General features: G+C 39.4%; 1 protein-coding gene across 3 annotated transcripts in view; it reads right to left on the bottom strand.

Moving 5' to 3' along the window:
- ralgapa1 (Ral GTPase activating protein catalytic subunit alpha 1) overlaps positions 1-15,356 on the bottom strand; it is a 77,621-nt gene that overhangs the window by 27,300 nt on the left and 34,965 nt on the right. For all 3 annotated transcript variants that reach the window (XM_069662440.1, XM_069662441.1, XM_069662442.1), the window contains 9 exons: positions 15,128-15,247; positions 13,604-14,225; positions 12,396-12,511; positions 11,433-11,557; positions 8,557-8,628; positions 8,169-8,292; positions 7,330-7,485; positions 3,451-3,609; positions 995-1,122 (listed from right to left, as the gene is read on the bottom strand). In XM_069662440.1, coding sequence (XP_069518541.1) covers positions 995-1,122; positions 3,451-3,609; positions 7,330-7,485; positions 8,169-8,292; positions 8,557-8,628; positions 11,433-11,557; positions 12,396-12,511; positions 13,604-14,225; positions 15,128-15,247 — 1,622 coding nt within the window. The remainder of the gene's footprint in view (positions 1-994; positions 1,123-3,450; positions 3,610-7,329; positions 7,486-8,168; positions 8,293-8,556; positions 8,629-11,432; positions 11,558-12,395; positions 12,512-13,603; positions 14,226-15,127; positions 15,248-15,356) is intronic.

The raw sequence follows: 15,356 nt of genomic DNA, 5'->3' as shown, positions 1-15,356 counted from the left end.
TTGTTCTATCGCAATGCAAATCAGGGATAGTCATTTGGATATGAGGAGCAGAATTGAAGACTAACAGAAAAGACATGAAGACAGTATCATTAGGGACAAACAAATTGCTTTAAGTGCCACTTTGAAGAAATTTCCAATGATCAGTGCGTCTTCCAGTTCGCCTCAACAGGGGACACTGTCACCTCACAATGTATGTGTGTGTGTGTGTGTGTGTGTGTGTGTGTGTGTGTGTGTACATCTTCATCAACATTGCATTAATCTGCATGTCTTTGTACTTGCATTACTGTTACTCTAACGGGCTTGTGTCTATGTGAGTGTAATGGTCTGTGTGTGTCAGGATGAAGAGTGTGTAGAAGTGTGTACACATGTCTGTATTTGAGTTTGTGTGAGTGTGTGTGAGACCAGAGAGCAAAGCCCCTCATTTAGACACAGCGTTGGAGAGGAGAGTCATCGATATATATTGACCGCTGGGCTTGTTCCAACCAAACTACCATCGCATCGGATCAAGCAGACAGACTGTATACACACCTGTCTGTCTGTTTCTCTTTCTCTCCTGCACACACACACAGGCGCATGCACACACATACACACAAGCAGACTGTGTATCCCAACTTTGTGCAAGACAAACACACACACTTGATATATGGCACTTCAGAGCCAACTAAATACAGCTCCATCACACCAGCACTTATATTGTGAAAGCCAAACTCCACTAGACATTGATTTGCCATTCTTAACACTTGAGCAGGTGATAACCAACATTCTTGCTCACACATACATGTGCATGGATTTCTACAGCCCACACAATGTTGCAGATGCTTTCTAATAGGTTTAAGAATCTAAAGAGATCCTACAATAAAACTAACTTTTAAACAGCTGAACATGAGGTGTTAGCATGAAGCTAAGCCAACAAAGTAAAATAATGAACTTTTGTGACCTACCGTTGGCGTCTGATCGTTCTATTGCAAATTATGAATAGGGCTTCAAAGGATACAAGTTCTGGTACAGGGGGATGAGCGATTTCAGAGCTCGGCTGGCGTTGATAGCTGTGGCTCTGACCATGGTGGGCAAAATCTTCATGTCCACTATGGCTCCGTCAAACAGAGGACCAAAGAATGGCACCTACAGACACAAAGACAAGTAATGAAACAGGCATTCAAGCTGGAATTTGATGGGTTATTTAACAGTAGTCCTTTTATATTTTACAATGAACCTAATGCTTATGAAAGCCTTGTAAAAGAAACCAAATTCTAGAGGCTTTCATTAAACTGAATTATCTCTTGGAGGCACTAGGTGTGAGTGAACTGAGCATGACAAGGTGTTGTTTTTTTTTTAATAATGAGGGAGGTCATGAACAATTACGCAACACTGTCATTCAACACATGTAGAACATCTGTAGAAGCGTCCCATATTGGTGGTGAGTGTGAATACAAATTAGCTATTGCTTACTCTTCTTGTCTGGATGGCTTTAGCTAAGCTATCACAAAATGTTTTTGAAATTGACTGTTAAGAAAACCTGATAACTGTGATGTAGTTGATAAATGGGCTGTAAGAAAGAGGGAGCGATGAGATGGATAAAGAGGGACCAACAAGTAATACAGATAATGTTTTTCAGCCGGAAGTAGCTTATGATACGATGCAAGCAAGTGACAGCAAGGGGGGCACCAAGAGGGATACACATTACAAGACAGGTTTTGTGGGAGTTCATGTGGCTAGAGGAATTAAGATGGGAAAATGATCTGAGGCTGTATTTAGAAGGGTTAGTAAGCATATCGGGTATGTATGAGGGTGCACTCGAATGCAGAAATGGGTATTGAGTTAACACAAAGCCTACTGAGTAGCCTTAGCCAAATCGAAAGATTCTTCTGTACATGAAATGTTATTGTGATCAACTGTTTTTAAAACTTAAAAGGGGTTTAATTGGCTGTCCGATTAATACGAGATTCTGAATATTTACAATGTCCATTAAAACAACAGAAAATAAAGCCTGATACAAACACTGGCTGGAACGCCCATTCAGACAATGGTTTTCTGATTTAATTCCATACTTTGCTTGTGGAATCCACCAAAAGAATAATGTCAGGCTTTTATTGAATTTATTTAGAGACCAGGTCCCCAAGCCCTGCACTCTGTGACTGAATACAGTGCTTTCAGGACGACAACACAGAGAATATCTTATCTAACTTGTTTTTGGATTTATGATAATTCAATATTTTTGCTTGTAGAATGAATGAAACAGAACAAGGTTATGTTATTAGTGCTGTGGTATCTATGTCATAGAGAAAAAGCAGCATTTTATTGTGTTAGGTCTTGTTTGAAATGGATTATCCTATCAGTGCTGTGGTATTAATGTCTGTGTGTTTTAGACTGATACATTAACCAGAGCAGCAAGACTAAGGGCAAGACGCTCTCTTGGATTGTCAGTCTCAATGAATATCATTGAAGTCTGGAAGGAAACATAAAATCATGTACCAAAATACTGTGCATATTCAAGAACAACGGGGGCTGCTGTGGAAATTGGAAGTGACCGTTTTGCTGGCATTTGAGGCAAATTCAGGAGGGTTTTATGGCTGCATAGCATGTACAGTATATCTACACTGCATGTCTGATTTTTGGTCAGACTCAACAGTTATAAATGACACTAGGAATCAAATAATCTCTATTTACAGATTCTACGTAGAAATGAAGAATCTGTAGGCAGGGACGTGGATTTCAGGGATGGCAAGTGTTCTGGTTTCCATTTGTACTACGCTTGTAGTGCATAATATATTGACCTATCACGTATCAGCAGGCTGCGGCGTATGCAGGAAAAACAGTCCGTGTGGAGAGCAAAAGCAGGCAGAACATAAAGGGCCGTAATGACATCCCGGCACCCATGCACAGTGGTTCTTTGAGCTTAATGTCCTTATGCTAACATGCTGAAAATGACAAAGCTAACTTGCTGATTTTTTGCAGGTATGAATGAAAAGTTCTGATGGTGGGATCACAAGCGTTACTACAAGTTATTCTGAAATAGATACACAGGTGTGTTCTAAATTTTCTGGAAATCCATCCAATAGTTGTTAGATATGTAATTAAATGTCGGTAGGATTCATCCTCTGGCGACCATGAATGTTTGTACAAAATTTTATGAAAAGCTATCTAATAGTTCCTGGAGTGCCATCAGTAGAGCCGTGCCACTATCATAGCAAAACACAGTAATTGGCCCATGATTCACGCTTCAATTACAGATCCACAACAGGTGACATGTATAGTTATTCCTGATAAGACCAGAGCGGAACTGAATTATCACCCCGGGTTCTAATGATGAGTTTAAATGTCTCACTGTTTCAGATGCATTTTGACCCAATGATAAGAATTCTGGGGAATAACTGAAATGCAAACACACTGAATTACTGCGCTGACACCTGGCAGTAAACGAATTATCAAAATGCTGAGGATAGTTTTTACCTCAGGTTTTTTGAGTATATGGATGGAGTACATGTGGTTCTTCATGGGGTAGATGACGATAAGAACATCTCCAAACTCAGTGGGGATGATGCCGCGACGGTAGTCTCTGGAATGTTCAGACCAAACAATGTGGACCTCATCATTACCCAGGTGCCTCAGCTGGAAGAAGAAGGAGTGTAAAAGAGAAATAAATAAAATCAAAAGGGAATAAACATCTCACATTTGTCTTTTCTTGCAGCATAAACAACACAAACTAAGTCAATGCCAACCACAGCCAATCACACAAACAGACAGAGGGTAGATGGGTTGAATCCATCATAAACCCAAGGCTTTTGAGGTTTGTGTGTACGAGCTATGGGTGGCCCTGGGGTGATGGAGTGAGTTTGTGAAGATGGAGAGTGGACACGAAGACAGAGTGAAGCTCCGGAGAGATGGAGTATGGGCTGGAAGACAGATGGGATAAAGTCTGATGCTGTGTTATTCTGTGTGTGTGTGTGTGTGTGTGTGTGTGTGTGTGTGTGTGTGTGTGTGTGTGCGTGCGTGCGTGCGTGCGTGCGTGTGTGTGTGTGTGTGCGATGTGGTCCACATTCACTCGGTGGGCTGCAGCCCGGGCTGATGACAGCTCTGTCATTAACCTTGATGTCTGCCAAAATGCACACGAACACGATGACACACACGCCTCTGTACTTGTCTGTCCTTAGAAGACTGCTGCTCTTGGCCCTGGCCCTGAGACAAACACATTACAGATGTATCCTTTTGAATACGTCTTTAACTAGAATCAGTCGTGTTTTTTGTCCATTGTCAAGATTGTGTTGTTGTAATAAGTACATGTGCTTATGTGATACATAGGATATACAGTATGTATGTAATTGCAGACCTGCGTATATGTGTTATGTTATATTCATTTAATTGACCTTGTATGTTTACAGCCAACCCCCAATATAATTTGAACCATTGATATAAAAAGCACAATATCACCTGGGGTATATAAGCTGTGGGGTGGCGAAGCATTATATTGTTAGCCGTTAACATCTAAACCAGTAAATCCATTGAAGGCCAGCTGACTCACAGTTGTCCTTTTCGCTATTCAAATTAAATAACTAAAAACCACATTAGCATCTAAATGCATTAATACAGCATTAAAATGTATAATTTTCTATGTGCTGCGGTTTTGTTTTAAATGTAAAGTATGTAGCTGTATTTGCGCTAGTTTACAAGGATTAGTGGCGCTGGCTCTCTTGTAACGAGTATCTGTTTGTTAAATTACATTTTTTTAAACATGACGAAGATATTCAGACGTAATATTCGCATGACTCCAGTGATACATATGTAAGTAAAAGATTTAATGCAAGTGTTTTGAAGTTTATATTTGCTTCATTTTTTTTTTCATTTTAATGCAAACTTGTTTTTTCTGTTTGGAGGGTTGAATCCAGAGTCCCAACAGCTGTTTAGCAGTGCTGTAGTTGACAGTAATTGCCATAGCAACCAGTAGAATCAGATGTTGTGATACCTTAGTTGTAAACAAAAAGTTATATGATGAATAGGGAAGATGATATTGTGAATGTTATTTTTGTTGTGACTTGAATTATAACAGGAAATGCAGATAGGTGATATAAAATGAGCTCAGTTAATGGCATTTTATGTAACTAATGAAAACATATTTTATGCTAATTGTGATTGTATTGATTTTACTTTCTACTGCATTTTGTAATATTGAGATTTCGATGTTGCATCATTTTTGTTTGACATTGTGATTTATATTGTTCCAACTGAGTTGAGTTAGCAGTTAAAAAACACAGTGAAGCCACTGAAAACCAGCCAACTCACAACTGTTCTTTTAATTTATTTTTGATAAAATACAAAATATTACACACACAGTCAGCTGCACTCTATTGGTGTAACATCTGGATAACCGGGAGGGATTTCTTTCTGTTTCCAAAAACAGCCATCCACATTCATGACAAAGTGTATCAGGGAGCACTGTTTAATGAAATGGAATCTAGTTTGTACACAAAGATCTTCTAATAAGCCTGAGCTTTAATTAATTAAACTGGAGGTCTGAGGATGAGCTATCGTATTCATCATGTTTAGAGATGAGTTCAACCACAGCACAGTAATGACATTTCTTAAATGTAAAATGTATAGGTTTAATCAGCCTGACATTTTCTTGACATATGATGTATCAAGTTGATGTATTAAGCAAAGTTTGGAAAATGTATGAAGAAGAAAGGTGCATCTATAAAGTTCTTCTTTAAATAAATCTTTAGGAGGCACTTTCCTCTGACGTTGGTGTCAGTAAGACACACAACTCCCAGCTCTGCCATCAACGCATTTAGAGTTCGAACCATTTGGCTTTCCTTTTAATTATCAGAACAATAACAAGGCACAGTACAAGCTGAATAACTAAACATATATAAATATATATCTGTTTTATGATGGAGATATGATGTCATGTTTGATGCCACCATCAGTTGGTGTAATGCAGCTTTAATCCTTTTAATCAGGTTTCAAGCAGATGTGGTATGAGAGGAAGCAGAACACAAAGCAAAGTGAGAACTGGATAAACGCCCTGCAACCAACTAAAATCACACTGCAGTGTGTGAGCGTGTGTGTAAGTGTGTGTGTGTTTGTGTGACAGGGGGATGGATGATAAATGCCTGCCAGTATGGACATGTGTATGTCTGTCAGTTTAACCTCTTTGTGGACACATTTGTCAAACTATGGGAAGCCTTTGTGTGGTGTCTAAGGTGCGTGTGTGTAAGCCTTTGTGTGTGTGTGTGTGTGTGTGTGTGTGTGTGTGTGTGTGTGTGTGTGTGTGTGTGTCTTTGTCTGTTTCTGTTTCTGTGTGTCCAACATTAACACAAATTTATAGTTTGTGGTTATTTGTGCAGACGGATGTGAATAAAGCCTTTAATGGATGTGTGGACGTGTGTTTGTATCAAGTTAAACAGGTTTATTGTAGTGTGTGTGTGTGTGTGTGTGCGTGTGCGTGTGTCTCTATGCGAGTATGCTTGTTTGATGGGGCCATCAGCTGATCAGGGAGACGGATGGTGTCGGACCAGGCGCTGATAATCCAATCAGAAGCCTGCAGCGACGTGATAGGCCGAGAAGCAGGAAGTATGATCTGATTAAAGGGACATTATGGCCATGTGCAGGGCGCCCAGTGCCTGGGGGTTGACAGGTGTGCACACACACGCACACACTAAATGAAACACACATATAAACATACACACAATAAACCTGTCTGCCTAGACACTGATACGAGCCCACATAACGCACAAACACGGACATGATTGCAACTGAGAATCATTGGTGTGCTTTAAACATCAACAGATTGGTGTGTGTGTGTGTGAGCGCAGCGACCTCTGTTCATTTGCAATGTCATTCCAGGCACAAAGGAAAGGAGGAATGAAAAGAGGAAAAGACAGGGACAGTAGAGAATTTTTGCTTCTTCTCTTGTCTCCTGATTTAATAAAAGGGGTTAAATAAAAGCAAAAACAATTACGTGTATTGTTACAATTACTGTCTTTCTCACCTCACAGACATACTCGACTGCAGTTTGTGGGGGCAGTACAGGTGATAAAGGGATAAACAGATTCAAAGTGGTCGACAAAAGTAGGTATGTTTTCATCCAACTGTTGAGTGAATCAGAACATCTGATATGTCATTGTGTTGTGTGAGATTTGGTTAAATGGTTAAATGAAATTGTATTGACATTTAGGTATTGTAAACCATAACACAGAATTTAGGACACTTACATTTGGAAAAATGTAACACATTTCATAGGGCCCTACATTAGCTTCAATGAAAAGAGAAAACATTGAAGACTTGTGTTCTCCAGTAAACCCCCCTGGATGAATGGTTAGCAGTGTATGTTACCTTCTTGGTGAGGTTGTGGTCCTGGTCATGGGGCATGCGAGTGGAGACGTGGTAGATGACCTCGGTAGTGGATGTTGCGTAGTAAGGCGTAGTCTGGCCTGTACTGCGATTCCTTTGGAGACCTCCCATGAAGCCACAGTGAGTAGTGAGGTCCACCTAAGGGACACACATAAATAAAATATTAAATGTATTGACTCGATTGCTTCAAACTCACCAGTCCTTTGGCAAAAAGAACCATTTTACCTTGCACAACACAAGTGTTACTGATCTACTGCTAACCCATTAAATCAACAAGTCACTAACCACTTGATGCAGTGGTACACCAGCAACAGTTCTCTGTTAGTTAAACAAACCACAAAATATGTAAAAATTCAACACAAATTATTATATACTGGACTTCCCCTTTAAAATTTCTTGGATTAATATTTTCTGATGCTAACAGGTCATTTTGGTATCTACAATTCTCAGTATTTTCTTTTTGCCAGCTACTTGTGTTAAGCTCCGCTTTATATCAACACAAACATCCAACCTTTAAACACAAAAAATCACCAAGATGATTCGTGTAACAAAAAGGTTCAGTACATAAATGTTTCGCCTTCAATAGGATGCAAAAATATCACACAGTTTTATTTAACCACATGAAAAACAACACAGTTTGCCTAATGTTGCAAATTAAAATCCATCAATGATACAATAATGATCTAATTATTAGTTGCAGATCAGACAATAAGATGCAGTAATTTATTTTTCTCTTTAAATTTGAATGAAAGAATGTTAAAGATAAATGTGCAATGTTAACATCAGATCATTTAAGATTTAATGAATGAATGTGTTTTTACCTCCCAGCCGAGTCCAGAGACAAAGTCCTCATAAGCTTGGCTACCTGCTGTGTTGGTTAGTATGGAGTGCTTGTCCTCTTGGCCCTCAGCCACATAAAATACTGCAATTTTATGAGTCTCACGGCTGGAAGAGAAGGAAGGAAACCAATAAAGACCAATGCAACAACTACTGGGAAACAGTTTAAAGCAAACATTTAAAGCAATATAAAGAATCTTTGTCACAAATCTTAAAGACAAAGGGAATCATATTTGGAACAGACAGATGGAGTCAAAGAGAGAATGTTGAAAAAGTAAAAAGGACTCCAGCTAATAACTAAAACCTGAATGAAAATGTCAGAAAGAGGGGGCAATGAGCAATACAGTAAGAAACACAAGATGCTTTTCTCACCACTGCCGTGAGTCCAGGTTCTTCAGCTCTCTCAGTAACTTCTCATTCTTCCTCAACAGATGAAAGTTACTCCTATAAGGATAAGAAACAGATACATGCATAGATTAGGAAGAATTTTCCTACTTTTGACCAGCAAAATCTTATGGTTTGTGACCAATTTCAACATATTTCCAGTTGTTTGAGATATGAGAATGGAATGGAAGGTTGATGAGAAGTTGTCTTGTTTCTTTTTCAATATTAAAACCTTCAGCATTGTAAATGTAATAATGTGTCCTCTCCGCAGTCCCCAATGACCTTGAGAAATGCTGCACTGAACTCAGCATTAGGTCTTGAAAACTGAACTGTAAGTCCTGTTTTCCTGAGCTTACTAACATATACTTGGCTTGTTGATGATAAATGTCACTGACGTGTGAAGCTCATTGAGCTGTTAAAAAAACCATAAAAAACTTTGTCCAGCATTAGACACATTAATAAGAAGAGTATGGAGGATTTAGAGATCACAAAATTTAATCAATTACTGCATGACGAACATGTAAGAATCAGTCACAAAATTTCTTCTTGCTATGGCATATTTTCTTAATTTTCAACTCTTACTATCTGTAAGGAAACAATGTCTTCTGTAAAGTGACCAGGGTACGTTTGAAAAGCACTTATTTGTGAGAAATGTGCAACCAGGTCAGAATGAAAAAAGTGTTTTCCTAAGCCAACAACTGTTTGAATATGAGAATCATTTAGATAGTGTCTCTTTGGAGGCAGTCTTATTGCTACACTCTGTTGTCAACACAAAAGATGCTGGGTAAAGACAGCTTATGGAGAGTTCTCTCAGGCACTAATGGCAGATTATTTGTTTTAGAAAGTTACAAAAGTTGTCACAAAGGTGTGTGCGTGTAATATAGATCACTGCACATTACTATAACAGTGCTTTAAATGAGAAAATGCAATGATGTTTCATTCGGACCACAGCCTGACTCATCACTACTGTCAGGCTCCAAACAGAAAAAGATAGATACAAAAGCCTTTTATACCAACTACCAAGTCCAGGGACTGTTCTAAATGTCCCAGCGACCAGCCAGCGACCTCCACGCTGCTGATATAAAACCACGACTTGAGCAGTGAGGCTTGGAGTGGACTGATAATGACGCTTCATTCTTTTCACTCTTTGAGAGAGGGAAAAAAAGAGTGAAAGAGCAGGAGATAAAGAGAGGGAGAGACAGCAATTTGCTCTTTATTAAACTGATACTTGGTAATGGCCTCATTCTCTGCTCTCAAAGACTCCATTTACACCCTGGATTATAGGGAAAAGCATAAAAGGGGACACACACACACACACACACACACACACACACACACAGGTGACTGTCAGTATCTGAGTGTCTGTAATGTCCCATATGAATACCTGGAGAGACATAAGGAGACCCTCTCATTTGTCTATCCTTTTTTTCCCCAACAACTAAGTATCTTTAGCCATCTTATTTTCTCATTCTCTTCATATGCACTCACTTATTTTGGTTCATTTTACTTTTTTTGTTTTGTGTTCTCGCTCATGTGGCTTATTCATCATGTTTTTCTGATTTGCCACTTCTCCCGGCATCATTCTCTTCTTCAACCACTGCCTTTTATTCTAACTCCAAATGGGTTGAGTTTGATCAATAGAGTACTATACTCATTATCACACTCTGTACCACACACATACACACACGCTTGCGCTTGCAGTGTGTTAAGAAGTCTATTGTGCAGGCTGAATGCAGACGGTATAATTCCCTGGATAAAGTATAAAGAGTGATGAGTGTCCATTAGCCGGCCAGACGCATTTAAAGTGATACCTTGACATTGTGTATTTTAGCCCAGAGTCACTGAGAAGATGAAATGCTGTGCCTTCTGAATGGAAAACCTTGGTGTCTAATTAGCACAAAATACTTCTCTGAATTAGAATTTTTTGTCTCATTTGCATTCAAGAGGCTTTTGGTTTGTTCTAGAGGAGACAAAAAGGAACAAAAGCCTTCCCACACATGTACGATGAGAGCTAAAAAAAACAGGAATTATACAGTCTTTTTTCTCTATGTCTTATGCGTCTATATGTGAAATATGCAAACTGTGGAGTCTTTAATATGGTAAAATACAGTAAATACATACTAATAGATTCTTATCACCATAAAAGTAAACTGACAAATAATAAATGTCAAGTTAAGAATATGCTCGGTTGGACTATAATTCTCCAAACACCAACATTTTTCACAAGTTTGTGACATTTGTTCAGTTGTACTTTGCAACATGAAAGGGGCAACACATCCAACAAGTCCATAGAAAAAAAAAAAAAAAAACATAACCACTCTGTTTCTGTTCAGTATATAATTATCAGTATTATAATAAGTTGATGTTCACATTTAATTTTAATTTTAAGGATTTATCACTCCACGAGTGACAAATTGCTAACAGATTTTTCCATTGACTGCAGGTGTTCAAAAAGTGGGATTAATCAAATTTCTCAAAAATTCTGTATTTGGGATCAAACTTGGAAATTTATAACAACATAAGCTTTTACATTTTCCCATGAACATTAGATATTTATTAAGTAATAGGTTTTGGGGGACACTCCACTGAAGATGCAGTGTTGCAAGTTTGAGCAAGTTATGAATATTCAAAGTTGTAAAATTTTGATGGTTGCTGCAGCACCTCAATCTGGGCTATTAGGCAACAAAGCCAGTTAAAGTAGTTTGTTAGTGGACTGGACCTATGTGCAAAGTCTTGCTAATTTACAAGCATTGGAAGGTGGATTTTCTTGAGAGAAAAACATGAAAGACATTGGCAAAAACAAGCAGAGCTGCCCGGGCCCTAATAATGGTTTCTAGTAGATGTATGTCTTTGTCTGGTCTCACCTCTTCTCCCAGGAGTTGAGTCCCAGTATGTTGATCAGTAGTCTGCAGTAATAGAAGGCGGACTGCGGTGTCTGAGTCTCTGGTTCAGTCTGCTGCACTGCCCTCATGTTCAACTCCTCGCCTCTCTGAAACATTCGACAAATGACTTGAATTCAAAAAATGGAAGGGATAAACAAGAAACTAAATATTGTAGAAATTAAACAGAAAGTGGCTACTGCAGAGAAGTTGCACCAACTGACGAACAAGGCAAAGTTATAGACCTATCATTCCGAGAATTAAAGAATTAGAGTACATTGTTTTTGTTGTCCTTAGGCAGAATGATAAATGAATCACAGACAGACAATAATGGTGCCAAGCTGACTCAATTCTTAATGGAGCAAGGTTTAACCTTTTTGACTTGCCTCTGGGCAGCAAATGGAGAGCAGTCCTCACTTTATTTTTTGAAATATTAAAAAAGTGTGGGACTGAAACAGCTTGTGATTTATCCTCTCCTCCATGAAAGCTAGTATTAGTGCAAAGTAGTTTTAGGCAATCTATACAATGACCAGTGCTGCACTGTTTCCATTTCTTCGGGACAAGCTGGGAGCTAACCTTTCAAATATTGAGAGAGCAAAATATTTTCCAATATTTCATTTGAATAAGGGCCTGTGTCCACTAACGCCATTTCTTGTGCTGGCAACAGCTATTTTCTATACAAAACTAATGCAGTTCAGCATTTTCAGTGCTCAGCGTCCTCAGCACAACAACCCCCTCAGTGTCAGGTGTTTTTTTGTCGCTGCACTCAAAGCACTCTGTTAAAAATAGTTCAACTTTTGGAACACCGCCACTCATAACATCATCTTAACATCAAGAAGGGGCGGGACTTACGATATCAACTTTGTCAACAATGGTTAGGTAGTGGGTGCTGCCAGCGCAAAAAAAAAAACACCGTTAGTGGACATAGGCCCTAAGGAGACCACCTACATGAAGGACAAACTCTCGTTCTGCAGCACTCTGCTTTAGGATGGCATTGATCACATCGTTCTCTTGCTTCTCTGAAACACACGCTGGGGGAGGTGCTGGGATGTTGAGTGGCATGCCTAAAGGGACAAATAAAGAGGCAAAGTTAGCTTCAAAAAATCACTTTAAACAATGAATTTCTGTGTGTTGTCATAAATTGTGACCATGGAAAGAGGTACATAAAAAGGCCTTGGGTTAAAAGCTTTGATTTGATGTAGGGTCATCTGTTTTTAAAGAGAAAATTGACAGGTAAAGCTATATTCAGAAACAAAGCAAAGCAAATTTCTGCTTTCCTATACTTGCGCGAGTATTCGCTCAAATATTTGGTTCTCCAGATATGTCTGAAAACCAAATGCTGTCTTTTCCTTCCAGTTATTTTGAAGCTGAAAAGTGCCAAGTTTAAAGACATGTTAACTTGGATAGGCTCCACTATGTACAAGGAATCATCAACTGGACACCATCTAATGTTAACCTTGCTCTGTTCCAGCTGCTGAGCTCCTGTCAATCTGTGTCCACTGAATCCAGTCTAACATTGGCTACATTCTCACTACAGAGGTATAGACGGCAAATAAACAGATTTCGCTGTGATTATAATAGCAATAGATGGGTCAAAAGGTTGAAATATCAGGACGTCAGAAAATCGCTTTCGTAACACAGCATTACAGTAATTTATCTCTCAGCTTAAAAAAAATGAATTAAGCGCAAAAACCTAATTACCCCAGACATATTTGGGTCTATTCACTTCTTTGGATTGACTTTGCAGGTAATTGTGCAGTGCCAAAAAGTTGCTTTGTTTTTGACAGAACACACCTACAGTTTGTAAAATGTTGATTTAAATGCTGCAGTTTTGATGATTTATCAGAAACAATGCCATTATTCAGACTGAAAATGGATTGTTTGCCAATTCTGAGACGCATATAAAGTTGTAATTTGAAAGTCATACAAAGATACAGTCTACAGCTTTCTTGGCATTGGCCTACAAGGAGACACAAAGGCTGATTAATGTAAGTTTGTGTAGCTTGTGAGTTTTTTGTACTGATGTGAAGATTAAGTAACTATTATGACACTGCAGAACACAAACACAAAGGTCCTTGGTGTGCGTGTGTGTATCTGTGTGTGTGTGTGTGTGAGTGTGTGTGTGTGTGTGTGTGTGTGTATGTGTGTGCTTGTACCTGCCCTCTGTAGACATTCAGGACTTGAGTATCCCAGGTACTGCAGCATTTCGTCCAGTGCATCATCTCCCTCTGTCAGTGAGTCCCACGCTGGCACCGCCTCCCGACACACCCGTTTAGCCAAAGGCGGAGCAAGAAGCTGTTCAAAGCCCAACTCCCCTCGATCTTCCTCCCCCTCCATTCTATGCTCATTGTTTTCCTCCTCCTCCTCTTCCTCTTCCTCTACACCTTCTCTTTGATCCCCCTTCCCCTCCTCACTGACTTTCCTCTCTTCCTCTTCTTCCTCTCCCTCTTGCCTTTCACCCTCCATCCCTGTTCCTTCCTCCTCTGACTCCCTCTCCTCCGGCCCATCTTCTTCGCTGTCCTCTCTCTTGACTTCCATCTTTTTCAGTGGACCTCCTGGCGGGGTACGTAACTGAAGATTTGCACTGTGAGGTGATTGCGTGTTTGACAAAAATGTATGTGATGGGCTGTTGGGGATAGATGGTGGAGGTCCGTAGAGAACAGCAGAGTCCCAGGAGTGTTTTCCAGCTACATCTCGGATGATGACTCGAACACAGGCAGGAGCAGAAGACAAACCAGCTGTCATTCCTCCTCCTGGTACACCCGACTCTGATCGGATCTGAGAAAAAGAGAAGGACGATGGACAGTAGTGAAACACTAAATCCACCAAATACTTAAGAGGTTTGCAGCATCTTTGTTTCAGCTACAGCTTCTCCTTTGCAACTGGTAGATCTTTTTCAGGATAATCAAAATAAGCTATCTTCATGGCACATTTAAAAACAGGATTACAAGGTGCTTCATATGTGTACGTAATTACAAAGCTTGAAATGGAAATGCAGGCAAGAGAGATGGGGATGACACGCAGTAAAGGGCAGGGAGAGCAACCGGGCCTGCTGCGTTAAGGACTTAGCTTTAGTACATAGGAGCCAAGCTCTACCAGGTGAGCTTCCAGGAAGACCTGACAAACTTTTAACAATATTTGGTTGCCAGACCTTTGGGGTCTTGCTGCAGAATAACTAGCCAAAAAATTGATGGCTTTAAATATGAACAACAGAATACTGAACTGAATTAGGGATATGAACTAGAAGCCAACGTAATTAAGCCAGGACTGGTGAGACATATGATCTCTGTCTTCTGTTTGTCAGAAGCTTTTCTGTATCCATTGTAGATCTGCAACTGCTGCATTATTTAGCAAATAATGAATTGCATTTATTAGGGAGGGAGGAAATGTTAGCAAACAAGCAACTATATAACAATAAATGCATATAGGCATTAAGCTAAAAGTAAGCTAGTGGCCACATGCTCACTAACTGGAATTTCTATCCCTTAAGTGGTTAAAAATGATAAAATGTATTAGTTGTAAATTGGGGCCCTTTCAATTAGAGCTATGTCTGTATCAGACATTATAAAAAACAGAGATAAGAAAATGGATTATAAATTATGCAGTGTGTCCTCAGCTTTGGTTTAGAAACACAGAAGCATAAAATGTTGTCTGGGCAATTATATTTCAGTTAAGGTTACCTGATACACTGATAGCAGCGTGGAGCCGTTCAAAACCAGAAACTGTAGGTTTGGTGAATGGAAAAGCTCTGGTCCAAGATCTGCGCTCTCACAGAACGGGTTGTCCTGGTTTTCACACACCTAGAAAACACATTGGACATCTGGTTGCTTTAGCAAAATGCCAAGATCTACATAGAGGCATTTAATACTTTTAGAACAAAAATTAAATCACGTTATACGGTGCATTATA

Source organism: Semicossyphus pulcher, unplaced genomic scaffold (assembly GCF_022749685.1).
Source record: "Semicossyphus pulcher isolate SPU_LCO1_2020_fin unplaced genomic scaffold, fSemPul1.0.p SCAF_14, whole genome shotgun sequence".
Classification (NCBI taxonomy): Eukaryota; Metazoa; Chordata; class Actinopteri; order Labriformes; family Labridae; genus Semicossyphus; species Semicossyphus pulcher.
The sequence above is the reverse complement of the archived record's forward strand: the minus strand, read 5'-3'. Positions and strand labels throughout refer to the sequence as shown.